Source organism: Mauremys mutica, chromosome 1 (assembly GCF_020497125.1).
Source record: "Mauremys mutica isolate MM-2020 ecotype Southern chromosome 1, ASM2049712v1, whole genome shotgun sequence".
NCBI lineage: Eukaryota > Metazoa > Chordata > Testudines > Geoemydidae > Mauremys > Mauremys mutica.
In genome coordinates this window covers 9,127,210-9,153,423 of record NC_059072.1, presented here as the reverse complement: position 1 = coordinate 9,153,423, position 26,214 = coordinate 9,127,210, and the positions used below count along the sequence as shown (strand labels likewise).

The window sequence follows — 26,214 nt, the reverse complement described above, 5'->3', positions numbered from 1 at the left end:
AAAGAGCTCTCTCAACAACAGGGTAATCCCAAAAATATAAAGTAATCTAAACAGAAGAATTTTCCGGCATTTGAAACATGATGCTGGATCTCAAGTTGAGTTGACAGCTTTATTAGGTGAAATTGGCAACAACATTACATTCTGGTCAATACTAAACAAGGTATTGCTATGAACAGTATAGAAACACAGAGCATTGCAAAATTATGATGAACTCCCAGTTTTATCTTTCTGGTGCTGAGTCTGGGTTCAAGCATAGAAAAAATGGTTAATCTCCTTCTCGTAACTGTTGTTTTTTGAGATGTGTTGTTCATGTCCATTCCAATCAGGTGTGTGTGTGCACACGTGTACAGTAACCAGAAGATTTTTCCCCTAACAGCAACCGTACGGTCAACTTGGGCACCCCCTGGAGTTGCACCTTCATGGCGCCCAATATAGAGCCCTGCTGACCCTACACCCCCTCAGTTCCTTTTTTGCCAGCTACCCCGACAGAGGGGTAGGTGGGTGGGTTTTGGAATGGACATGAACAACACATCTCGAAGAACAACAGTTATGAGAAGATAACTGTTTTTTCTTCTTCGAGTGCTTGTTCATGTCAATTCCAATCAGGTGATTCACAAGCCCAAATTCAGGATGCGGGGTCGGAGTCGTCCACTGATTGGAGCACTGGCACAGAATTGCTGTGTAACCTGGGCCAAGTCACATTATTACCCTCTGCCTCAATTTCCCCAACTGCAAAATGGGGGGGGCAACACCACCAACCTCACAAAGATGCTATGAATTTTAATTCACTGTCTGCACAATATATTAAGATTTTCAAAGAATCCTGTGGCACCTTATAGACTAACAGACGTTTTGCAGCATGAGCTTTCGTGGGTGAATACCCACTTCTTCAGATGCAAGCAGTGGAAATTTCCAGGGGCAGGTGTGTATATATAAGCAAGCAAGAAGCAAGCTAGAGATAACGAGGTTAGATCAATCAGGGAGGATGAGGCCCTGTTCCAGCAGCTGAGATGTGAAAACCAAGGGAGGAGAAACTGGTTCTGTAATTGGCAAGCCATTCACAGTCTTTGTTTAGTCCTAAGCTGATGGTGTTAAATTTGCAGATGAACTGGAGCTCAGCAGTTTCTCTTTGAAGTCTGGTCCTGAAGTTTTTTTGCTGTAGGATGGCCACCTTAAAATCTGCTATTGTGTGGCCAGGGAGGTTGAAGTGTTCTCCTACAGGTTTTTGTATATTGCCATTCCTAATGTCTGATTTGTGTCCATTTATCCTTCTCCTTAGAGACTGTCCAGTTTGGCCGATGTACATAGCAGAGGGGCATTGCTGGCATATGATGGCGTATATTACATTGGTGGACGTGCAGGTGAATGAACCGGTGATGGTGTGGCTGATCTGGTTAGGTCCTGTGATGGTGTTGCTGGTGTAGATATGTGGGCAGAGTTGGCATCGAGGTTTGTTGCATGGGTTGGTTCCTGAGCTCGATGCCAACTCAGTACTCCACTTCCCTGTGGGGAATAACGGACAGCGCTGGGAGCTGGGGCTTTGACTACACTGGCGCTTTGTAGCGCCGCAATTTGCAGCGCTGCAGAGGGTGTGTTTTCACACCCTGCTGCAGCGCTGCAAATTTGTAAGTGTAGCCAAGCCCCTAGTCTTTAGCTCGACCAGCTTACCAGGCACTAAAATGTAACTTGCCTTGTCCTGGCTAAAGTTTTGGAAAGCACTAGTTAGATCGAGACAGCTGATATAACCTAATATCCCATTTTTAAATCTTAGCCAAGATATGGCCAGATACTATGACAAGAGGCACTATATATACAGCATTAGATAAAAAAGAGTAATAGCTGAATGGCACTCTGACTTGTGAATCAGGATGGAATCAATGGCATGGCATGGAGTTATGGAGCACTCTGGTGCTGGAGGGGACGCCTTTCAAATGAGATGGGTATACAAAGTCTTGACCTCTTGCAATCTCTAAAGATCCCAACCTAAGCTGTTATGTAGGGATCAATGTACTGATTACTTATTATTCACATAGTGTTTGCAAAATGTCAAGCACGAAGCAGTTTTATTAGTGCTGTTGTGTACTGTTATGGTTAGTGGTGTAGAATATGTTAAAACCAGCCCAGGCACAAAAATCTATTTGCCCATCACTTAGCATTACGACTGACAGTATCAAAAAACTTACTGATATTTTACTCGCTCAGCAAGGAAGTTATTCACCCTGGTCAACCAAACAAGTAGAACTTTGCCAGTCAGCCAAGTTATACCCCAGAGGTAAATTAATTAATTCTCAGACTTAATGTTTACAAAGCTCTCAGTTCCTCACATAAAATGTATTACACACACACAACTGCATGTTATCATCATTTTCCACTCTGATGGATCCAGCCCAAAGTCTCCAAACATTTTATCGATATCATTGTCATTTGATTCTGAAAGCCATGAATGAATGAAGTCCAAACGTGTACAGAGAAAATGTGTTTGCTATACTAACTGCAGCTCTTAAACACAGGATGTAAGGAATTGAATCCTTTCCCGGTTATAAAATTCTTGCTGATACAGTAATGCAGTATCTCCAAGAAAAGGAACAGGGTGATAGCATATTTATTTTTTAAATTAAGCAGGCTTACACTACTCCCAATATATTGTAGATAACATAAAGGTTTGAATTGATTTACATTGCTTTGTTATAAAACTTTTTGATTCTCTTATTATCTACACCTTGCAAGCTGCAGCTGAGTTGTTGAGTCTCAGAAAGGGTAAACAAAATACTGGAAAGCATGAACAAAAGTGAAACCCATATTGTTTGCATCTTAGTGCTTATGTTCATTACAAACTCAAAAAAAGGCAAGACTTGGCTCTGAAGCTGAACTGTATATTATCTCCTTTTCAGAGCCCTGGGGCTATCATTGCAAAGCACAGTGGTCCATTCTAAGCCCCGAATAGAGAAAAGGAAGAGATCATTAAATTATAATTTCCCTGCACAATTGGTATGAGCATTTCCTACCAACCAGATTAATTTGAACGCAAGATCCCAGAATAAAGCTGCTCAGCAGAAAGGATAGCAGTTTAATGTCTAGTAAATTTGATTTCTCTGAAAACCCTGACACATCATAATAGTGAAATCCTATTTACTGTAGCAAACAGGATGGATTATACTATTTAATACCTGGTATAGTGTGTGCCATCAGCTCAGAGCTTTGTGCTCATCTTACCTTAAGGTTAATACTCCTTGACAGCCTAAACGGTAAATAGAATCCCCAAATTAAGTGCCGATCCGATGATTTGTAAATCCTTCCTCAAAATTTAAGTCACGAAAAAAATAAAATGGATTCAGGTAAGACTACCATTTTTCCAGAACTTATGTCTATATTCTTAGGCTCTGATCTGACAATAAGCTTTGCACAAAAAGACCTCTGCGCCCATAAGAACTCCACTGAAATCCATAGAGGTCTGCCAATAGAATTCACTGCAGGATCAGGACCTCAGACTTTAAGCTATTTGAGACAGGGATTTTGTCTCTCTCTGAGATTGTACAGCACCTACCATGATGTAGGGGGCCTCTGAGGGCTACTAAAATATAAACAGTAAATACTAACAACATCTAGCTCTTTTAAAATACATACATGTACTCTGTACACTGCCCAGCGAAGATATTTCTAGGAAATCAGAAGCACAGGAACTTATTGCCTTGATTGAGCCAACGCCTGCCCAATATTAGGGCTTATTTCTTACTCATTCATATGAGACCGACAGAAGTTAAATAATTTTGTTATATACTAGCCTATTAAAAACTCCTCCTTTCCTACTCCCACAAATAGGGGCATGATTCCCGTAAGGATAGAGCTGAACACTAAATGAGAACTGAATGTAAGTGGTTTCACTTCCTATAAACTGTATTGCTTATATAGTGCCATAGATCTGCATGGCACTGTAAAGTGGAAGAGAGACAGCTAGCATTTCTCATTGATTTAAAAATACTCTAAAGCAACAGCAATTGTATCAAGGAACAGTGGAACACTGTCTGATCTGACAATAAGCTTTGTCGCACTATGAACAAAATCTGTACAATTATTATTATTATTTGTGTTGGCCTCCAGATAACACATTGATGAGCACATTAGAAATGCAAAGACAGATGAGATCTTGAGACAATGTAAAGTTAGACCAATGACAGAATGGCTTATCAGGACAATGGCAAATACAAGAGTGGGCCACAATTCTTGGTGTGTGTTAGAAAAAAAGAGGTCTTGGGAGCCTGCACAGCTTCACAGACACAAAGTAGTAAAACCTCATCTCATCAATTCTTACTCTGCAATTTTAAGGAAAAGTCAACATATCGTATGTGTGAACATTTAGGGTACTACAGAATGCAGAGCGGTTCTATCACGAGATATTGATCTATGGGCCTTTTTTTAAATCTAATTTTTCTATTAATTTTTCATTTCACTTACAAGAACCATAAGCAGACAATGAAAAACATCTAAAACTGCATTACAGCTTCTATTCCAATTGCTACAAATAAAGGTACCATTGGGTCCTGTTCCCATCAGCATAAAAAAAAAAGTGACCCAAAAACATTACCTCTGTATCCTACAACTACATATGTACCAATCCTCAGTGGTCTGTTCTGATCAGAAATGTGTGCAAGGAGCAATGTCCATAAATCTTCTGGGTATATAAAAAGTAGAATATGCCCCTTTAGGGCTGATGAATGAATTTCTCTCTGAAAGTCTAATGTGGGAACTCTTAAATAATGAGTTTATAGCCTAACCAGAGATACTGTATCTGAAGGTTATTCTTTAACTCCTTTGTTAAACTATTCCATCTTGCTTAGCTGCTGTGGAGTATGCAATAACTCTTCGTTTATGTGCCATCTTTGACCTAGAAACACTAGCAGCTGTTGGGGGAAATCACTGTTTTTTGGAAAGTACCAAAGGATTTTTAGCACATAAACCAAATTTATGAACAGCTATTGCCCCTGAGAATAGAATTGTTTATGTTTTAGTACCACAGCTGTCACTGGTGCACAGTTACTTTGTCCTGTATTAATCCCCTGAAAAGGTTGACACATCTTCACTCCAGTCACTGAAATATTTTATAAGTGACAGACTTCATCTGGCAGTGAATATGTATAATAATTTCTCTCCGTAAGGAGCACACTGTGCTGACACTAATCTGTTCTGTTGTCATCTCCCTTTATTATCAATGTCTGCATTGTTTTTTCAGCAGCACAGAAGAACACAAAGATGAAGCTTCTAATTGAAAAAAAGCTAAGTAATCAAAAAGCCAATTAATCATACAGATGAGCTCTGACACTTGGTGATGCAATAGACACAAATGCCACCTATTAGTAACCAAGGTATTGTTAAAATGTGCTTATTTGATGTAAGAATGATCTTAAAATTTAATTAGCATGCTTCACCACAGATGACAAGACTAATAATACAAATTTCTTCATATTGACATTTTATTTCTCCAAGTTCCAATTTTTTCTTCCATTCTTATCTTCTCTCTCTGTTCTACAGCACACAGACTTCCACTGAAATCAATGAGAGTTTAGAAATAAACCACATGCTACACTACTCTATTAATTTGCACATTATAGCTCCCTTTAAGACCACCTCCCCCATTCTCTACAACACTGAGACTCCAACGGCCTCTCCATTCCTTCTTTGGTTACTTTCAGTTCTATTTCTATCATGGTGCTCAAAAATTATCATCATTGTTTTGTCTAACAAATGACGTGGAGGTGGGGGGAGACATCCAGGTAAAAAAAAATATTCCAAAACTTGGATGTAGTTCAGATCCTGACCTGAACTTTGCATGTAGCCCCTGTTCTTCTTCTTCCAGTCCTGCACACCTCAAAACTTCCCAGAAGAGAAACCAGAATTTCGGGATAGAGCTCATCTCATTTCAGTGCCTATGGAACATTCACTGCATTGGAACCTACATGCCTCAGACTGGATTTTACAAACAAACAAAATAATCACCTAGCCAAAGCAGTGGTTCTTTAATATATCAATACAAAAGGCAGAATGAAGAAATTAGTTTTCTAACATGCCATGAAAAGCACCCAACTCTGACAGATAGAGGGCACACGCTCCATGGCTGACAACCCCCAACTGAGAATGTCCTGCTCTCGTCCTGAGGAATTCAATTTAAAGAGGAGAAACCAAGATAGAATAATAGAATATTAGGGTTGGAAGAGACCTCAGGAGGTCATCTAGTCCAATCCCCTGCTCAAAGCAGGACCAACACCAACTAAATCACCCCAGCCAAGGCTTTGTCAAGCCAGGCCTTAAAAACCTCTAAGGATGGAGACTCCACCACCTCCCTAGGTAACCCATTCCAGTGCTTCACCACCCTCCTAGTGAAATAGTGTTTCCAAATATCCAACCTAAATCTCCCCCACTGCAACTTGAGACCATTGCTTTTCGTTCTGTCATCTGCCACCACTGAGAACAGCCTAGATCCATCCTCTTTGGAACCTCCCTTCAGGTAATTGAAGGCTGCTATCAAATCCCCCCTCACTCTTCTCTTCTGCAGACTAAATAACCCCAATTCCCTCAGCAGAGGGAAGATGCAGCAGAGATCCTGCGTACCTTGACACATGAGAAGGAGTGGTCCATTCAAAATCTTCAGCATTGCACATAAAGCTGGCACTAAAATCGGTACTGTTTGTTATCTCAGTTATACATTCAAAAACAGGTACGTTAGATCTCAAATCTCCTCTGCCACTTTAGCTCTGTATCTGCTCTGAATAAACAAAAAGGTATTGAAGGATAAAATGCATTTTACTGTATATATATGATGTAACTAAAAATATCAAATGACTGTTTATTGAGTATCCTTTGTCATGCCTCCTGGAAACCCCCAACTATTACGCAGAGCCTTAAGGGACATCCTCCTATCAACAAACCCAAACCAAAGTGACAAAAAAGCCTCCATAGTATTCCCCCATAAGGTCAAACTAATGCTTGGCTGAAAAAGTAAGCCTTGCAGCATGCGCCACAAACTACAAGATTCAAGTTTTGGTAGAGCACCAGAAAGAATGCGTTCAAGAGCTGAGGAGTCTCAACTGAGAATGCACTGAGACTCCATGTCTCGATGGTTCTGCTAATGTCATCTTAGCGACAATTTAAAATAAACTGGTATCTGGCCATTTCAAAATATATTTCATTGCCAAAATAATAAGAACTTCATCTGTCTTGTTTCCAAAAAAGTAGCTCAAACCATAAAAACACTACATCCCATCTATCCTCTAACTAAAACGCTCACTGTAGCCAATTATATATACTGACAATTTGTGCAACATGCTGTCCTCTCTAATCCATTACAAAGTTTTTAGTCCCCTGTATGACACAGCTGTATATGTGAATAAATATCAATTACAGTAATATCTTAACCATATTAAGACTTATCAAAACCAAGAAATCTCAAGGTATCCAAAGTTAAGGCTGGCATGTTATTCCTAGATTATAATGCCAGAAAGAATCACTGTAATCAAGTCTGACCTCTTGTATAATGCAGGCCCTAGGATTTACCCAAAATTATTCCTGTTTGATCTAGAATATCTTTTAAAAAAGAGCCAATCTGGATTCAAAAAATGCCAAAACCCCAAGTAGTTTCAATGGTTAATTATACTCACTGTTTAAAAATTTGCATCTTATTTCCAGTTTGAATTTTTCCTGCTTCAGCTTTCAGCAATTCATTTTGTTATAGCCTGTGTTTGCTACACTGAAGAGCCCATTATCAAATATTTATTCCCTATATACATACCTAAAGACTGTAACCTAGTGATCCCTTAACCTTCCTTGAGTCCATCACTATAGTTCCAATCCTTTAATCATTCTCATGGCTCTTATCTGAATCCTCTCCAATTTATCAATATTTTTCTTGAATTGTGGACACCAGAACTGGACACGGTATTCCAGCAGCAGTCACACTGTGCTGAACACCACCGCTTCCACTCTTATTCGATATTCCTGTTTATGCATCCAAGGATTGCACTAGCCTTTTGGCCACAGTGTCCACTAGAAGCTCATGCTCAGCTGATTATCCAGAGGGCCTTTAATTCATGTAGCTTCCTGGATGAAAAAGGCAAAGCTATGCAAGTTGAAAGTTGTTCCAAATGATGCCAAAAAGGTGAGAAGCGTGATTTGTTAGAGAATGTCATTATGTAAGATGCAAATATTAATAGCAATACATCTTTTTGAAATATTTACTTCATTAAAAAGAACGCATTTCATAACACTTCCACTATCATTAAGCTATCTGGATTGTTCCATCTGTTTGCAGTGCAATTTCAAATTCTTTTGAGGTAAAATTTGCCAGTGCCTTCTAAACATGTAAAATTACAATAAAGATGAATCTTTCCCTACATACCTTTGGTGGTTTGGCTAGGAGCAATGATCTCTGCCTAACCACATATGTGATTGTGCTTTTATTTTTTTATTTATTTTTTGGAGGAGGAGGGGAAGGGGACGATAATTAAGTTTGAAAGCTGTCATTTCACTCAATCTTGAGAATGTTGGGCAATGTCCAGTGAAATAAAACCAGTTCACCTGCACTGGCTTTTCATCCTGTGTGCCCTTTATTGCTGGAAAAGTAACCTCTTGTGACGATAAAACCAGTTTATGTGTAAATATTGTGAGAGATAAAAACTCATCTAAAAGACAATATCAGTCATCAAGTAATCAAAAAATGATTCTCAAAATAACCTATCTTCAGTCTTCACTTTTCCTTCTCAAACAGAAAGAGACAAAAACCAATTTATACCATCATTTTAATTCTGGCTTATGAAATCCTTCCTGTTGATATTTAAGCTTAAACAGAAACCATGAAGTTGGTATCGCAAATTAACAAAACTCTTAATTAAACAAGAAAAATGGACTCACCCTCTCTTCCAGTCGAGCCAGCTGCTCTTTGTAGTATGCATCGTGCTTCTTCAGTTCTCTGTCTTTCTCTTCCAGCTGCTTGGCCTAAAAAAAGAAATGAAAAGATAAAACCGGATCAAGAAAAAGCAGCACTTGCAGAGCAAAAAGGTCTAGTATAAATTGTATCAGTAAGTAGTATACAGCAATTGAAGACTGCAGCCTAATAGTTTTTGCCAAAACAGTATACAGTATTAATAAGATGATTGCTGCATTTAAAATGTAAAGTAATTGTCTATTGTATTATTATTATTATTTGCTCAACAGCTGGGTCACAGTTTGTCCAAATGTATTTGGAAATGTCACAAAGACAGCACCAAGCACACTACTCTGAAATTAACTCTTTACTGGAAGGTTAACTTCATGGCCAACTATTGCATTTAAGAAAACTTCCTATTAATTCCAGACTAAAGCCATGTGTAGTCAGAAGGTTAGCATATTAAAAGTCCAAAAAGAAAATGGAGATTTTGGTGTATACATGGCCACAGACCCCACACATTTGCATGTGATTTAAAAAATGTCTTGAAATTATCAGCTCTGCACTGGGCCATGATCCAATATAGCACTTAAGCATGTGCTTAACTTTAAGCTCTTTAGTATTCCCATTGACGTCAATGAGACCGCTCAGATGCTTAAATGCTTCATTGGATCAGACCTTAAAGCACTGTGTACCTATTGCTCCATTGTCTTGTTGGGGTACCATTAAAAACAACTCAAGATCAAGGCCCTAAAGTTGACACACCCTCAAAATACATTCATAGGAAAACTTACAATGATTCACAAACAAAACTAGACTTCGAATGAAAACCCGTGTTTAAAGAAGTAAGAAATATTGCCATTAAAGAATTGTGTTTTGTACAATTCCCACTCCCACCATGCACACAGTTTCTAATAGATTAGGCGTAGAACTGAACAACATATGACTTATAACATTGATATAAGAAACGAATTGTTAGCTATATTTTAATGATTTGTAATTATGGGTAGTGAAAGAGTACAGATAAGGTAATGCTTGGGCCAAGGCCTTGTTGGCATAAGCATGGATCTTTTACATAGAATTGCTGGTTTGTTTAAAATCACATTATTGCTGACAGAACAAAAGGTAACGTGCTGGAAGATGTAAGTGAGAGATACGCAAACATGTAATGAAAAAATAAACTCTTTTTCTGGGAAAACCCTGGGTAGGGGGCAGAGGTGACATAAAATGAAATGACCCAGAAACTGCAAAAACAAGCAGAAACCAAAAGTTGAGTAACTGAAGCTTACACATCCATAATGTATCGGTTACCCAAAACACAAAGCACTGATGTGCTAAAAGGCTATTGGCTCAAGATGAAATAATCTGTAATGTAGACATGTATAAAGGACGTAAGTGAACATGGTCCCAAACTGAAGCAGCATGGGACCAGAAACGGAAGAACAGGACTGAAGGACCAGAGCCAGGGATCAGAGAAGGTGATGTTTATCACAGAAAGCGGAAGAACTTCCCGCTGTCACAGAAGGTGGCCCATTTACCAATTCGGCTTTGTCTGTTATTATTTGTCTGGCATAAATGTAAGTGACAATAATTCTGTCTGAAGTGTATACAGAAAGGAGACATTTGATTAAGTCTAAATGGAGGGTGGACTTGTGACTCAGTTTCCATACTTTTACCCCACCAGTCCCTTTTTCACCTCTCTGGAAACTACCACCATTGCTGGAGTGGCAGCTGCTGAATAATTTGCAAAGCTTTTACCGTTGTATGTGCTGCTTCCTTGTTTACTTTCAGCTAATGGACTTCTGTCCTTTTAATATTATGACTTGAACGCTCACGAAAGGTACTGGATTTTCAGCACTGGTGAGCAAGGTGGTATTTTATTGCTTTTTGCTTATAGTAGGATATGTAGGATCAATGTGACTCACTAAGGACAGTTTTAAAATATTTATATACTGTGCACACATATAAGAACTCCTTTAGAGGGTAATGTTTGTCAAGGGATTGGTAACAGTATATAGAACATTTCACCTCTAGGATATTGGTAAAAATTCATCCCAGGCTGATGATAATCAAATAGTCATTGCCCACTGAGGGCCATTCAGTGGTCTACCTAAAATGAGTTATTGAGCCCTACTGAGTGCCTTTCAGCCAAGCACCAATATCAGAGAACCCACCACAACAAACACCCATGATGGTAGCATCAGCTGGAATGCCAAGGACACTGGAAATTGAGTGACCTCACTCCTCGAGGCGGCATCTTTAAATCGCATTGGCAGGAAACTTACAAACTCCGCTCTCTATATTGTACTTTTTTTTTTTTTGTGGGCACAGAACTTAATCTGCTCATCAAGCCCAGGGAATTCTTTTGGTATTCAGCATGTACCGTGTTTTTAGGCAAGTAGTCTTTCAATGTATAAAATGTGCACTCTGCATCCCTCGTTTTGTTCCCTGTTTTACTGCTTACCTTTATTTCTATTTCCTGAAGCATGTAAAGTTAAAAACAAATAAAGTCATGAATTCAGTACATGAATGGAGGACATAAAGAATACAAAGAGACCAGTGTGGGGGTAACGTCAGAAATCCAAGACACATCAGAAAGCTATAGGAAAAATCATATTAATCACATTTATGCAGCTGAGCAAAAATATGCTCACCCAGGACGACTAGTTTTATTTTCCAATACAATCATCGTTGTAAAGGGCAAGCTATTAGATTCGTGCCTGAGCTGGTAAATTTTTATGACAATTTTGTAGGGCTGCATGTATGGTCTAAAAATCACTTAAATTGGAAACACTTACATGTCATTATGCTATTATGGTGTGAAGGAATCCATTGTATTACTAAAATAAAATGTTCATTACATCTGAAATATGCTTCCTACTCCAAGAAATAGAAGATTCTGAAAATGCCAGAATCATCAAAAAATGAAATATTTGTTTTTTTTAAATCCAGAGCCTATCGAGATGACCAAAATACATTTACATTTCAATGTACAATGTGAGAATAACATCACACAAGAACCTTTCTGTAAGGGGGCAATTAAGAAATTACAGTATCAGCATAACAGGCACTGGCTACAAAAACTTCATCAGTTCCTCTCTCTATAAAAATCATTTCACCTCTCAGATTCCTAATGCATTATCCTTAGCTGTCCTGTACAACTTCATTCTATGTGTGACAATACCTACTATGATCCCTGAAATGCTTGCAAACTAATGATCAAAAGGAATACCCAAGTACAGTTAGGTAGCTGAGTAATAAAGAAAATGTAATGAAATTCTATTATGACTATTCCAAATGCTCACAGTAATTTAATAAGCTTTAGGTCTTAGAATTCAATACTATCAATATATCACCTGATCCTACTGATGAGACAAAGTCACCCAATGAAACGGTCTTTGAAAAGTCAACAGGGTGTAAAAAAAGTCAAAAATGTCATAATGCAATTCACCTTCCACATTTCTAAAGATTCACAACTTTGGAAAGTTTAAGAGTAAAACACAAAAAGGTCAAATATGAATAGTAATGACTGAGGAGACCACAAAGCACCTAATCACAAACTCATTCTCCTCAACTAGTTCAACGGATCAATTAAAATCAATTCCCTGTACTTCACTGAAAGAAACCAATAGTAGCAAATGAAGAGACTCTTCCCTGGAGTGAAAACAGGAAGTGGTAGAATGAGAAATATACAGAAGGCCATCAAACTTGAAGAAGTGGACTTAAACCCCACCTGTTCCATACTAAAAACAGACCAAGCTGTGGGACGTGGTTAAAACTTGATAATACCCAAGGACTTGTCTATACAAATACTTAGTTTTCAGCAAACAAGGGGGCAAATCTACCTTGCACTAGCCTGCCATGCACAAAATGTCTATGCGTATCCTGCTACCACACACTAAAAGTTCCCAAGTGTGCTCTGATCTACCCCATTTTGAAACGGGAGAAGATCAAAGCACACTAGGGAACTAGTAGTGCACGGCAGTAGAGTCCATACAGACATTTAATGCATGGCAGGCTTTTGTGCAGTAGATTGACACTCCAGCTTTCTGTGAACTAAGTGTTTGTATAGACAAGTCCTAACACAGTTAACATGGTTATGTCCTGTCTGTGAACAAAACAGAGCAATGTTATAACTGTTCCTAATTCGTGCAACAGCTTTGGACTTTGCCAGGCTGCAACATGGTTTCATATCATGTACAACGCAAGAGCAAAGAATGTTTTATTCATGTTGGGAGACTACCATTTTGTGGCCTAGTTCCCCTTTCTCAACTTGGCAGTTTCTAAAGTGTAGAGAGAGGTTAAGAACCTATTCATAAAAATGTACATCATGCTAGCTATAACCATGGTAAGCACCATTTTACTTTCCACCCATGTTATTGCCAGCATGGTTTTCCCATCCAATAATTCAAATGGACAGGGACAGCACTAGCCAAAACAATGGTATAGACAGACCTTTAAATAGTTTATAACTTAATTTAACATGATTTGTAATTGTGTTAGAAGCGGACCACTTATTACAAAAGTGTAGGATTGTGAGTGTTTGAAGATAGACTTTTATCAGTATTTGAAACTATCTATGAAGAAAGGATTGTAGATAAGGTAAAGGTGGATCAAGATAAAGAGTCAAAAGTTCTGTCAACGATGGCCAGGAAATGGCTATATTAAAACAGGGTTTTTACTCAAATCTGAAAAAATGGCAACTTTCAACACTATTTTGAAAAGCTGCTTTGAAAAGGAAAAGGTGTATTTGGAAATAATGTGCTTCAACCATAAGGAACTCTTGTCAAGGAGTTCTGCTTTTTGCATCTGCCTGCTGAGAACCTGCCTGCGGGATCATTTAAGATACTGAGAGTATGCAGCACTATCCTACTACACAAGTCAATGGCAGAAATTAAAGAAATTGAATATTTAATAGGTCACAGAAACTATGGAATACATAAAAATCAAGGAATCATGACACATTCACATTTATAGAGCAACCTTGGATGCAACTACTTGTAGAAATAAAATTCTTTTTTTCTTTGGTAGGCTTGGAACCTACTAACCTGTACAGAGAATGTGAGTTTTTAGATAGGAATTTCACATGCATATTATAAGTACAATAGCTTTTCCCTTTGTACTGAGATCTCAGCACTGCAGCCCACTACCTTAGTGCCTGTAATCTATGCTAACAGTAGTAAAACGTCATTACACTCGTCGTTCTGGATGCAATTAGTTTTACGACAGTCCCAGTCAAGCTGCTACAGAAAATAATCAGGCATCCATATCATATCATATATCAGAGAAACCGTATGTGCTGCTACTAAAGCAGAAAAGAAAACTTTCGTTTGCTTAAAATTTGCCAACTTACCGGGACGCAAAAAACAGAAATGACCAGATATCATTAAAATATATATATTAGGAATGTTTTTATCTGGCTGCTAGTTGAGTTTAAAAATTTGAGTATGTTAAAAATTTTCTAACTTGTACTTGAACCTGTGGCTCTGACATCCACACTGCAGCACACAGCCCCAACTCAAACCAATCATATCCCAGACTCCCTAGCGCCCTTCTGAAATGTGACTGTTCTAACCCTTTGATCGCAGTGCCCTGTGGACAAACTTCACTGTCCAACCTGCACATTATAGGAAGTTTGAACAGCCTGCTGTCGTCAGATGTTCGGCTGCATGCGTGTGTTCTTTGTGCGTGCCGCACTGCCTTTGGCCAGATAGCCCGTACAGCAGGCTCCGATTAAACTGCTCAGTAAGACCACCAGACTTGGTTTAGCAGCGAAGGGGCCCGACCAGGTTTATTGCCGACGAAGCACGGTGCTAATGCCCCGGCTCAATGGTTACAGGTACACTAACACATGTATGCCCGTGACAATGGACGCAGCTTTGTCAGTGGCGGGACTTTTCACTGCCCGCTCGGCTGGACAAAGACACTTTCTCTGAGATACATTTTTATACACCAATACAAACAAATTACGTATTACCCCTTTGACATAGTTAGATGCCACTCTCTGATGTGGCTAACCACCACCCCATTATCTTGTACCTAATGGTTTGATTAAAACATTTTTTTATTCATTATGCTGCCACCCTGGCCTTATCTTGAAGATGGGTCACAGTGTGTTTTTGTTATCTTTGTGGAATGTGCTGGTACTGAGGTGTTTTGGTACCACCTTTTTGGAACTTGTATGTGTATTTTTATGCCTACCACTACTTAGTTTCTGCAATATTAGCCCTGTTTTTGCCAAATTTAGTGAGCCTCTTGCTCACAACTTAACTTTGCTTTATATTAGCAAGTTTGACCATTATTTTAGCTTAGGCCTCAGGCCTCTGATAAAAGGTCTTATGCCTTAGGCTCTCTTCCTACTACACCCACTAACACATCCTGCTGATAAGTCATTTTTGTCTGTGCACTACCAGCTGCCAGAGCTGACAACATGGAGGCAGCGCCTTTTGGAGAACTTCTCTCACTTGCGTTTTCATTCCTGCATCCAGAAATTGGTAGAGCTTCCGTCAGACACTAGTGGGCATTTTGGTGGCATTTTCTGACCCATCAAAGACACCTGACAGAGCTTATGATGGAGTAGAGAGAGGAGGAAGAGGATGGTGATGAACCGGCTGATGTTGCTCATGATACTCGGTACAATCACTGATGCCCCCTGCGTAGACCAGCACTTCTGGAACGGGGCCACAAGCACAGACTGGAAGGACCTTCAGACCTGGGATGAGGCAGCAATGGGTCCAGAACTTCTGCATGACAAACGTTACATTTCTGGAGCTTTGTGAGCGGCTTGCCCTGACCCTCCAGCATAAAGACCCATCATAAAGGCAGCTATCCCGGTACAAAAGCCAGTTGCTATAGCCATCTGGAAGCTGGCTACCCCAGACTGCCAATCACTTGTGTTGGAAAGCTGACTGTGAGTAAAGTGGTGGCAGAGGTTTCTGAGGCAATCAGGAATGTGGTTTACCCCAAGATGGCAGGTATCAAAGATATTACTGAAGTAATTGCTAACTTTGAGAGAATGGGGTTTCCAGATTGCACTGGGGCTACTGATGGGGCTCATGTGTGCTTATTTCGCCCTCCTTAAGCAGCACATGATTATATAAACCACAAATGGCACTTACTGTTATGCAGGCCCGCGTGGACCATAGAGAGCTATTTATTAATGTCAAAATGGATTGCAATGGGAAAGTTCATGACGACAGGGTTTTTCACTGATAAGGAGTCTATATTCATGGACAGGCTGGGACACTATTCCCACCAAATGACATTGTCATAAATGGAGTTGCTGTCCTCACGGTTATTCTGGGGGACCCCACATACCACTTTTTGCCTTGGCTTGTAAAACCATCCCCTAATTTCAGAAGCCCTGGCAAAAAATGGTTTAATTACACTCAGCAGGTGTAAAATGTTGTTTAATATGCTTTTGACAGCTCGAAATCCTGTTGGACATATTGTGGTTTGCTGTGCTCTTCACAACCTTTGCAAAGCCAGAGATGAGCCATTTCCCCCTGAAGGGACCTATAACAGCGAGGGGCCACTGAACTGGTACCCTCAGCTAGAAAGTGCAGTTACCACAGCTGGATGCACCTGGACAACAGAAGGCAGAGATGCGTTGTGCTCCCACATTATAGACTTTCCTGGCCCAATAGAAGAGGGAAAGCAGTACCTTTATGAATGTGCTTGTAGGGGTGGGGCTCATTGACTGTGGGAGGTTCAATTCTTGGGAAAGGATCGGGGGGTTGATTGCCAAGCAACGCACTTATGAATGACATGATCACTTATGAAATGGGAGGGGGTGATTCTCAGTATGGACTGATGTAAGGAAGTGATTGAAGTATGGATTGATGTAGATAACTGTATTGAGGAATAGTGTTTGCATACTAATTCTTAATTGTTCCTGATCATGTATTTACCTTTATTACTTTAAATACATATTGTATGATGTGATGCAGTGATAGCAATAAACTTCAAAGATGAAATAAAAATCTTTATTTATAAACATGTATTAGAAAAGTACAACATTCACCCATTACCTGGCAGGCCAGAACCAAAACACCACCACCAACAGAAACTTTAAGGAAATGAGAGAATAAAAACAAAGTGCATGAACAAGTGCCAACAGTGAAATCAAGTATCATACAGAACCCCCTACTGTTGCATGTCCCCTGGTCCCCCATTCTCCTTTCCCTGTTTGCCATACACTTGGGAAAGGAGGAACAGAGTGAATGCATCCACAGAGGATGGGGTCAATATGGAGGACTGCCTGCAGCAAAGTTGCCTGGGCTGCTGCTTATGGTGCCCAACTGCATGGGCCACCCAGGCATGGAGTTTTCCAAGCTATTTCTGGAATGCATCTCTGGGTCCGACGCAGGGGACTCAGGCTGTGGTGTGGTGATGCAGCAGGAGCCAGTACTCTTGCACCCATTAGTGATATCAGCCACAGCTGCTAAAAACAGTTCTTTCTGATGAGCTCTGTCCTCCTTCGTTAGCATCTGTTCTGTTCCAGGAATTGCAAAGCATGTGCCTGCTCCCGCAGTGAAACCCTGTCCTCAAACTGTGCAGCCAGTTTATTTGTCCATCTCCATGCCTTTCCTCTAGCCATAAGTCCCTCTGTCTTTGATACTAGTCTTGTTTGTTGGCCCTGTCCAGAACTCCAGTGGAAATGCTTCCTCTTGGAATGGTTCATGAGGTAATGTGGGCCCAGGTTTCTACTGCAGCACGGGCGAACTGTGGAAGTACCAAAGCCAGTAGAGGTTGAGGGACCTGGACCAGGACAAGACTGTGTCTAATAACTCAGCACAAGAGCAAAGAAATAATCCTTGTGGAATTTCAAGGACATAAAATATTACTTTTCCAAACTAAACTTCAGTATATTGTGAAAGGGATGCTTTAGAGCACAGACGGTCCCTGCACATAGTTTGGTTAATTGCAGCAAAAGATGTGAAAACATAACGGTAAATTACAAATTCAAAATTCTTTTTTATTTTCTAAAAATTGCAGATCTGCTTGCGGCGGGTGGGGGGAGAGGAGGAGAAGGTGTGTCATCAGTAGCTATGTTACAAAATCTTTTTCTATCATTTCAGGCCTTCCACATTTTGGAGGACATAACAGTTCTTGTGGTGCCCAATGGCAAAGGGACATATGATTTCAAACTGGTGGTGGAAACCAGCAGCGTATGCTACCGAAGTATCCAAACCTATAGTGACTGCATAGCACGTCTATGAGTGTAGTGGGCTGGTCAGCTGATGAGGTGGCCCTGAAAAATACACCCTTTCCCAAAATGTGACTACCTATCAGGAGTCCCCGCTTCAGGAAAAGTTTGTAGGTACGAACATCCAGGCTTGGGTCAGAATTCATGAGGGAATCAACAGGATGATGCGTTCACTTCCACGTGGCTTAGCTTGTTATGACTGAATGCAAACATACAACATCATAGCCATCCTCCTTCCCCACAATCTCCCTGCCACATTTCTGGACGAATTTGGCACAAAGTGTTTTTGTTACAGCACCCCTCCCCCGCACATACATACACACAGTTCACTGTTTCCAGGCAGCTCATTACATTGTTGAGTGGTCACAAAGCAGCACACTTACAGGCACAGCAACGTAAGGGTATTATTTTTACGAAACAGGAATGCACTAGCAAAAATCTGTGCTTTTGTCTTGCAAGTGAATTTTGCTGCATTTTAATGTTTGCATTTCCCAGTCTCCATTTTGAACTCCACATGAGGGTGGGAGGGAAGCCAAGCAGCTGATGGTATACAATCCGCCGTTAGTGGATACACGCTGCTAGCCGGGGCTTCTAATAACTTTTGCATTTGCCATTCTACGAACCATCTCTCCCATTCCTATTTTAATAAACATTAAAATGGAGCCAGAAAGTTGCCTAGCTCAGGGCAGCTTCTGTTCCTTCTGTGTCTGCTCCAGGCTCTGCAATGGGCTATTCCATGAAGGGGGACATCAAACAGCTCCTCTGAGTACAGCACCAGGATATGCTGCTGCTGCTCCTGCTGCAAAGCCTCCTATGGGACCGGTTACAGCAAAAGAATGACTTTACTGTCCTCAGTCGGCACCTGCTGCTGGCTCCCATTAGTGCCCATGCTGGATCCTGGGGCCAGAAGAGCATCATCCCAGCTGACCAGGTCATCATGCACCACCATTGGCTCTCTGGTTGGCACAGTGCCCAGCACCCGGTCAAAATCCTCATAAAATGGGCATGATGTTGGCAAGTTGCCTGAAGTGCAGTTCTGGCTCCTGGTTTTCCTGTACTCAGTCTTGACCACTTAATTCGCTCCCTGCACTGGTCACTAGTCCGGTAAATTTGCAATGCGACCAGCTTCTTTGCTATTTGCTGGCATGCATGGTCATTCCTGGTACTCTTAGTAAGTTCACTGTTTTGCTGGCCTCGCACAAGAGATTTGCCAGATTTTGACTTTGCTCCCATGACCATAAAGGAGCATGGTCTGCAAAAAAGGACTTCTTCGGTTCAGTTTCCACAGCAAACACAGAAGGCTCTTTGATGATATGTTTGTAGTTCGGTTTTCTGAAGACAACGGAAGAGTTAAATGCTGACTCACCAAGCTGTTCCACTACACCAAGGAGGGTTGCCTTCATTTCCCTGGAGTTGACTGGAGATTCTTGAGACAGAGAGGACAAAGGAAGTTGTCCCATGGGATTGCGGGATACAGTTGGCGGACTCCCAGGACCCAAGTCGGTGAGGGTGAGGGAACTACATCTACATTACAAAGCAATAGGGCTTGAATCTTGGGTCCTGGCTTGACTCAAGCTTGGATCCTCCACCCCCAAAGGGTCCTCAGACCGTAGGTGTGAGCCTGGTCTAAGAGATGTGAGTAGATAGAAGGGTGGTTTGGGCTCAGTCCTGTGCCTGAGTCCTGGCTTGATTACACTGCAGTGTAATCATTCCCTGAGAATACACAATGACATTAATATCCAATCCTGGTACTCTTACTCTATCAGTGGTAATATAAAAACAATGCACCTCTATGGGAATGAGCAGTCTAGATACAAACATTTGGTTTCCTGAGCTGTGAAGGAAACTGGTAGTTTTGCCAGCCCTGTAAATAATTCAGTTAAAAAGTATCCACCAAGTGGCCAATGCTATTTGCATTTATGGAATAACGCAAAGCAAACAAAACTCTAAAAGTAAAAAATGAAAACAATCACAGCAACATTTACAAAGCAAACTGCATAAGCATGCCAATGTAGGAGAAGTCACTGCTCAAATATAAATTTGCAAAGTAATATTATATTTATGGGGCTGCAGAACATGATCTGAGTGAATATCAATTAGCCGTAACAAAATAATTAACAGTAGCCATGTATTCAATTAGCTGAATGTTGCACTTTAGTTGTAAATGAGAAATTATATAAGGTTCATTGCTTCTTTACACAGTAGCTCTAATAAACAAAGTGTTCACCTAGGTGCGGTTTAGAAAATAGCTTCAGAAGGTCACCTTCGAAAAGTAGCCTACACTCTCCCCTATTAAAAACCTAAATTGTGTTAAATGTTACCAGTCATGGGAATCACCAGTGGTCAGACCAAGCTCAAATGTTAAGCTAGGTTTCATTTTCAAAAGCAGCAGCTGGATTCACATAGTCTGGATTTGAATGCTAACAGCCAAGGAAGAAGGATATCTGCAAAAAAATCCTCACAATACATCATCTCCTTCATGCAACATCAGGCAATAGAAGTACAAGCGTTTCAGCAGAAGAAAGGAAAATATTTTTATATGTATACAGAAACTCGCTTAGACAACTGCGCTCTTTCCAAGCTACATACAATACAGTACAAACCACCACTGAAAATGCGGCCATCTCTAGTATACAGAATGGCAGCCACACAAACAGTCAAAGTAAAGAACAAAAGAGGGAACAAATTCATAATCTTTATTTAGTTAACTGACTACTTGTGTGCCGTGTTTGAGCTATATATTGTCTATCATTTTGCTATCCGTTGCAGCAGAAAAACCATGATCATTAGTTTAATTTAGCAGGATATGTTTAAAAGCAGATTTCAAAATAAGCTCTGGAAATACTGGAAAATCTTCAGTTCACCACTGCCCATTGGCTCTGAACTCCAAAATTCATTAACAGCTACAGAGTTTTCAGAAGAAAGCTTGTTTGAGACCTCCATAGTTAGCCTTCTTCTGCTGCTTCAGAATAAGAGTTTTGAATTTACTATGCACCGTTATCAATTTAAAAGAATTCCAATACTTCATCTACTGCTTTCTAAGGGTGTGTCTACACTGGCAAGTTTCTGTGGAGTAAAGCAGCTTTTTGTGCTCAAACTGCAGACGTGTACACACAGCCAAGCCACTTTGTGCGCAGAAACTCCTCAGTTGCAGCACTGCAAAAAAAAACCCACCTCGATGAGAGTCGTAAGGCTATTTGTGCAGAGGCTACAGCGCTCTATTGCCAGTGTAGACACTTGATTGCTTTCTGCGATGTAATTGGCCTCCAGAACTGTCCGTAATGCCTCAAGTGACCCCTCTGCTCCTTGTTTTGAACTCGGCTGCCCTGGAGACATGCGGCCCTCCCCCTTCAAAGCAGTTTCTGACAGCCCTTCTGTGCTGTGCCTGATCTGCTCCAGGACACAAAGAAAACCATTAATGTGGAATGCTGATGCTGTTGAACACAGAGGCAGAGAGAGAGAGAGAGAGAGAGAGAGAGATTGCTGTGCAGAGAGTCCAGGGAGGGAGGCGGGGGCTGATGTCGGGGTTTCTCCCTCCCCCTGCCTCAGGACTGGTTGCTTCCTGCTGCGTCTGAACTTACAAGACAGTTGCACAGCAGGATAGCTACCACAGTGGGATAGCCTGCCCCATGAGGCATTGCAAACCTTTCCCAAAGCACCGTGCGGCCAGTTGCAAAGTGGGATAGCCTGCCCCATGAGGCATTTCAAGAGCTGCTAATATGGATGTGCTCCAGCATCCCAAGAAGCACAGTGTGGACATGTAACCGCAGTTTAATTCCAGCGTTTTAATAAAAGTGGTATAATTTGTGGCGCAGAAACTTGCCAGTGTAGATATACCCTAAACCTGTTCCATGTAATTCCCTCTTTCTGAGGAGAAGGAAGGAAGGAATAGGTGGACAGACAAAGGACAGACTTTGCTAAATGATCTCCAAGGCTGAGAGACTGACAACTGATATTGAGTGTTTGGAAATGAAACAAAGAGCTGTCTGTCAGATTGACTTGACAGGACTAAAGAAACTTTGCCAGACGAAATGTTAAGAACAGAGATGAGGGCTTTTTGCCCCTGAATAAAGGGAAAGGTCACACAAAGTATCCACAGGCCTTTAGACAGGCCAGTGTACTTAGAAGGGAAGGTTAATGTAATAAAGGGCAAAAGAGAGCAGCTGTTAGAGCACTGGTCCTCTGCAGCCCTGGGAGTATGAAGACCTCACAGAAAAATTGCTGGTGGGGTTGCTTGAACACGATGTGCTAATATTACAAGAGAATAGATTTCAAATGCCATAAAAATAGATTCGTCTTCCATGATGGACTCAATGGGGGTTTTCTGCATGTAGGATGAGAAAGATTAATTGTTGGTACAAGCTATCGTGATCACCTCTCATCTTTCACTGATTGCACAGACTTCCAAAAAAGTTCACGTCTGACTTTTAATAATTATGGCCTAGGAACAGTCTTGAATTTTACCTCCTTATAGCTCATCATACACTGTACTGTAAGTTCACGGGGCAATATAAGTATCTCTTGTATACAAATTAGGAACATCTGGGGCCAAAAAATTTCCACCTGCACTCCCCCAAAATCATTTCCTTCTGTAGTTATCACTATTCACAATATGCACTCCCTCCCTCATCACAAAAAGTACAAAGATGATATTTAGAGTAAAACTTTGTTAGTTTGCAGTTATGAGGATTGAGAACACCTAAATTAGCAACAACACATCACAAAAAAAACCCGATTTTCACAACTGTAATTTAAACAATTGTAATATCATAATTATTGTAAAAAGGTGCTGGATTATATTTAAATATAATTTAAATTAAAATAACACAGTGTTATGAGATTTTATGATAGCGTGTGTTGTATTTTCAGAAGATAGGAGAGACCACTTTTTTGTGTACATTAAATAACATTTGTAGATTAGCAAGTGCTTAGTCTATACAGAAGAGATTGAGAGAACTGCATTTTCTAAACCTAGAAACAGGCCAAAGGGGCAAACATAGCTTTGGTTATGTCGAAGAAAAACTTAGTTCTCGCTTTTTGTTTGGGTGCAGCAAAATTAAATACTTTATTATTTCTCCAGTAATTACCATGGAGGGAGAGAGTGCCATAGGACACAGGGTCCTGGACAGGTCTCTCAACTGGTAAACAATTACATCAAGCCTTTATACCTTCGTTACAGACAAGCTTAGACAATCATGGAGACAGTAAAAAGCAACAAATACATTTTGTTTATACATAAGCTTTTCTGCTATCTTACTAGAAAAAGCAAGACTGCACATTGCAAGGTCGTAATACTTTCACACAGTTCACTCTGTCTTACATTATCTTGCTTCTACAAATCTCACGTCATAAGGGTCACAGTATGGCCTGACTCTTGCTAACTAACATTCATTAAGATCTCTTCAAAACCTTGTTAATTATTTACTGGCTTCCACAGTTATCTGCCTCAAAGAAGTGCTTGCAGATTCAGATCCCGAAAGGCAAGAAACCCGTGTAACAACACTTACAATTCAAAGCTAAGTTCCTATCTAAGAAGGGGAGGGGATAAGAATGATCACACAGTCATACGCAATCAATCTGGGGAGTGAGGGGAAGGTATATTTATCACCAAAATGTACTAGTTGCTGGATGAACTAGCTGGCTTATGTGACTTGAGGTCACCATCTTCCCAAAATGCTATCATCTTGACATACAGATACACCTCTACCTCGATATAACGCTGTCCTTGGGAGCCAAAAAAATCTTACCGTATTATAGGTAAAACCGCATTATATCGAACTTGCTTTGATCCACTGGAGTGTGCAGCCCTGCCACCCCGGAGCACTGCTTTACCACGTTATATCCAAATTCGTGTTATATTGGGTCAGGTTATATCGGGGAAGAGGTGTATAGGACTATATGAATGACAGTGGCCATAAGAGAATATATGAGAAAAATGTGACTTGCAGAGTTAGCTTAAGATTAATTTACAGATCTAATGTTTTCCTATTGAACACTAAAGTATAAGGCCACAACGTGTGGCAATAGAAAAAATAGCTTTTAATAACATCTGAACTCTTTTTTTGGACCCCATTAATTAAATGAAAGTTATCTGTAAGAGCTATGTGGTGATCTGCTGCAAACAAATAACTTCCACAAGCTTTTATTGACAGTTGCATGAAGCTCTGGTCAGACACCTGATATGCATATTTTTACCCTAGCCTTAAAGAGGTAGAGCTGAAGTCACAAAATGCTCCTTATATGTCATACAGGATAATCTTTCAATTAAAACTGAATGAACAGGAAGAAAATTATACATCTGTAACCAACAAAAAGCACAAGTTCCACCCAATCTTCAACTCATCCCATTGTTAGAGCTGAACCAGAGAATGATCTAGTGGCTAGATCAGAACAATGATCTAGGACTCCAGGGTTCTAATTCCCAGCTTTGTCACTGTGACCTCTACAGTACAAAGTTAGTTACAACATAACTCATTTCACCACATCCAAAACAAATCTAATTCTATTTACATTAAGCACTTAGAATTCCGTGGATGAAAGCGGATGCAAGTATCACAGAAATCCAAGATTAGAAATTCTACACGCAAGACAGAAAGAGATAAATAAAACAACATACAAAATGGTGCCCTTCTCTGTTTTTCTTAAATCAGTTCAAAACTGATGCTTGTTATGATAATAAAGGTATCTGAGGGGCATTCAATAGCCTACGCTGAATTAAACTAGGTGTTCTCAGTCCAGTTTTCAGTAACTGTCCGTGTAGCAAAGCTATCATGACAATTGTTATCTTTACAGCATGGCGGTCAACAACTGAATGATCCATGGAGAATGAAGTATCCTCTTGCCCCTAGAAGGGGCACTTCTCCCTAGGTCAGCACTGTAACACAATGGTAGCTCAGAATGAGGAAAATGTCAGTGCCATGCCTGTTCTGTAGCTGTTAACAGGATAAACAGCAGATGGAGCCGCCAGGGCTATCATTCTAGCACCTTTCACTTTTACCTCAGACATCAAATAGGATGGCACCTTTCACCAAACCTCATTTTGTATGAAAAAAATAGTGTTTGATTTGTTTTGCTTTGTAAACAGAAGCTCAAGAATTGTCATCTACTATACGTGAAAATAAGCATTGAAATAATTCTCACTGACATTATACTAACGTAAGCTGCAATAACCCAACAGCTCCATCAAACACACTTCAACGTCAATCACATTCAAAACCCTATAAAACTTATTCAACCCTGTACTTATTACAAGTGTGTAAGCATCAAAGATTATGCTGTTTTTCCAACTGTATATATCTTGGTTGTTACATGAAATAATTAAACATATTTGAAACCAGAATAATTTACTTCCAATGGGAGTTGCCATATTATAGCTGGCTGCTACACCTCCCACCTTGGTATCTAATTTCTAATAAAGGCTTAAAAGGCTGGATAGAGAATGATGGTGGTAAGAATTTTTTTTTTCCTTCTCAGCTACACAAGTTACTCTCTCGTGCCTGAGATAAGCATTTGTAATTTCTTCATTTTTTGCTCGCTTTAAAGACTGAAGACAAGATAAAGTAACTAATGATTTGGGGTACCTCGATTTTTGGGTCCCCAGCTTGAGGCACATTACAAAGGTCTGTTTTTCAGAAGGCAGGTATGCAACTCTTTCTGAAAAGTCAGGTCCCTTTCAGATGTCGAGCTGGGCACCCAAAAATGGAGGCATCCAAACTCTCTGGAAACTTTGGAAAATCTTGGCCTGATTGCTCATCAATTTTTTCAAAATAAAAACTCTCTCATTTAAGTTCAGGAAAAGAGTCCAAGAAACCCAGATGATGTTAAATATACATTATTAGTGCATAACAAGTTACCATTTAAAACTCAACATTTAAAATACTAAATCTGTAAAAGATTGCTGAAAATAGCCTTTTGACCTTAAATGCCACAATGGGAATGTCATTTTGTCAGTTTTAGCAAAGCTTCAGTTCTAAAGTAATCTCTCTCTCTTGAAGCACATAGATCATTATCATGGCAAGGAAAGTGTTTATAGTTAATTTGCTTGCCATTATGTAAAAGCTATGGGATAGTAATCCCAAAACAAACCTGGTATATT

The 26,214-nt window shown here is 40.2% G+C and overlaps 1 protein-coding gene across 4 annotated transcripts in view; it reads right to left on the bottom strand.

Moving 5' to 3' along the window:
* The window catches only part of CHCHD3 (coiled-coil-helix-coiled-coil-helix domain containing 3), a 254,625-nt gene that overhangs the window by 75,064 nt on the left and 153,347 nt on the right, over positions 1–26,214 (bottom strand). For 2 of the 4 annotated variants that reach the window (XM_045002042.1, XM_045002043.1), the window contains exons 5-6: positions 11,376–11,390; positions 8,899–8,982 (exon numbers count right to left, since the gene is read on the bottom strand). In XM_045002042.1, the coding sequence (XP_044857977.1) occupies positions 8,899–8,982; positions 11,376–11,390 (99 nt within the window). The remainder of the gene's footprint in view (positions 1–8,898; positions 8,983–11,375; positions 11,391–26,214) is intronic. The other 2 variants (XM_045002045.1, XM_045002046.1) reach the window with 1 other exon arrangement.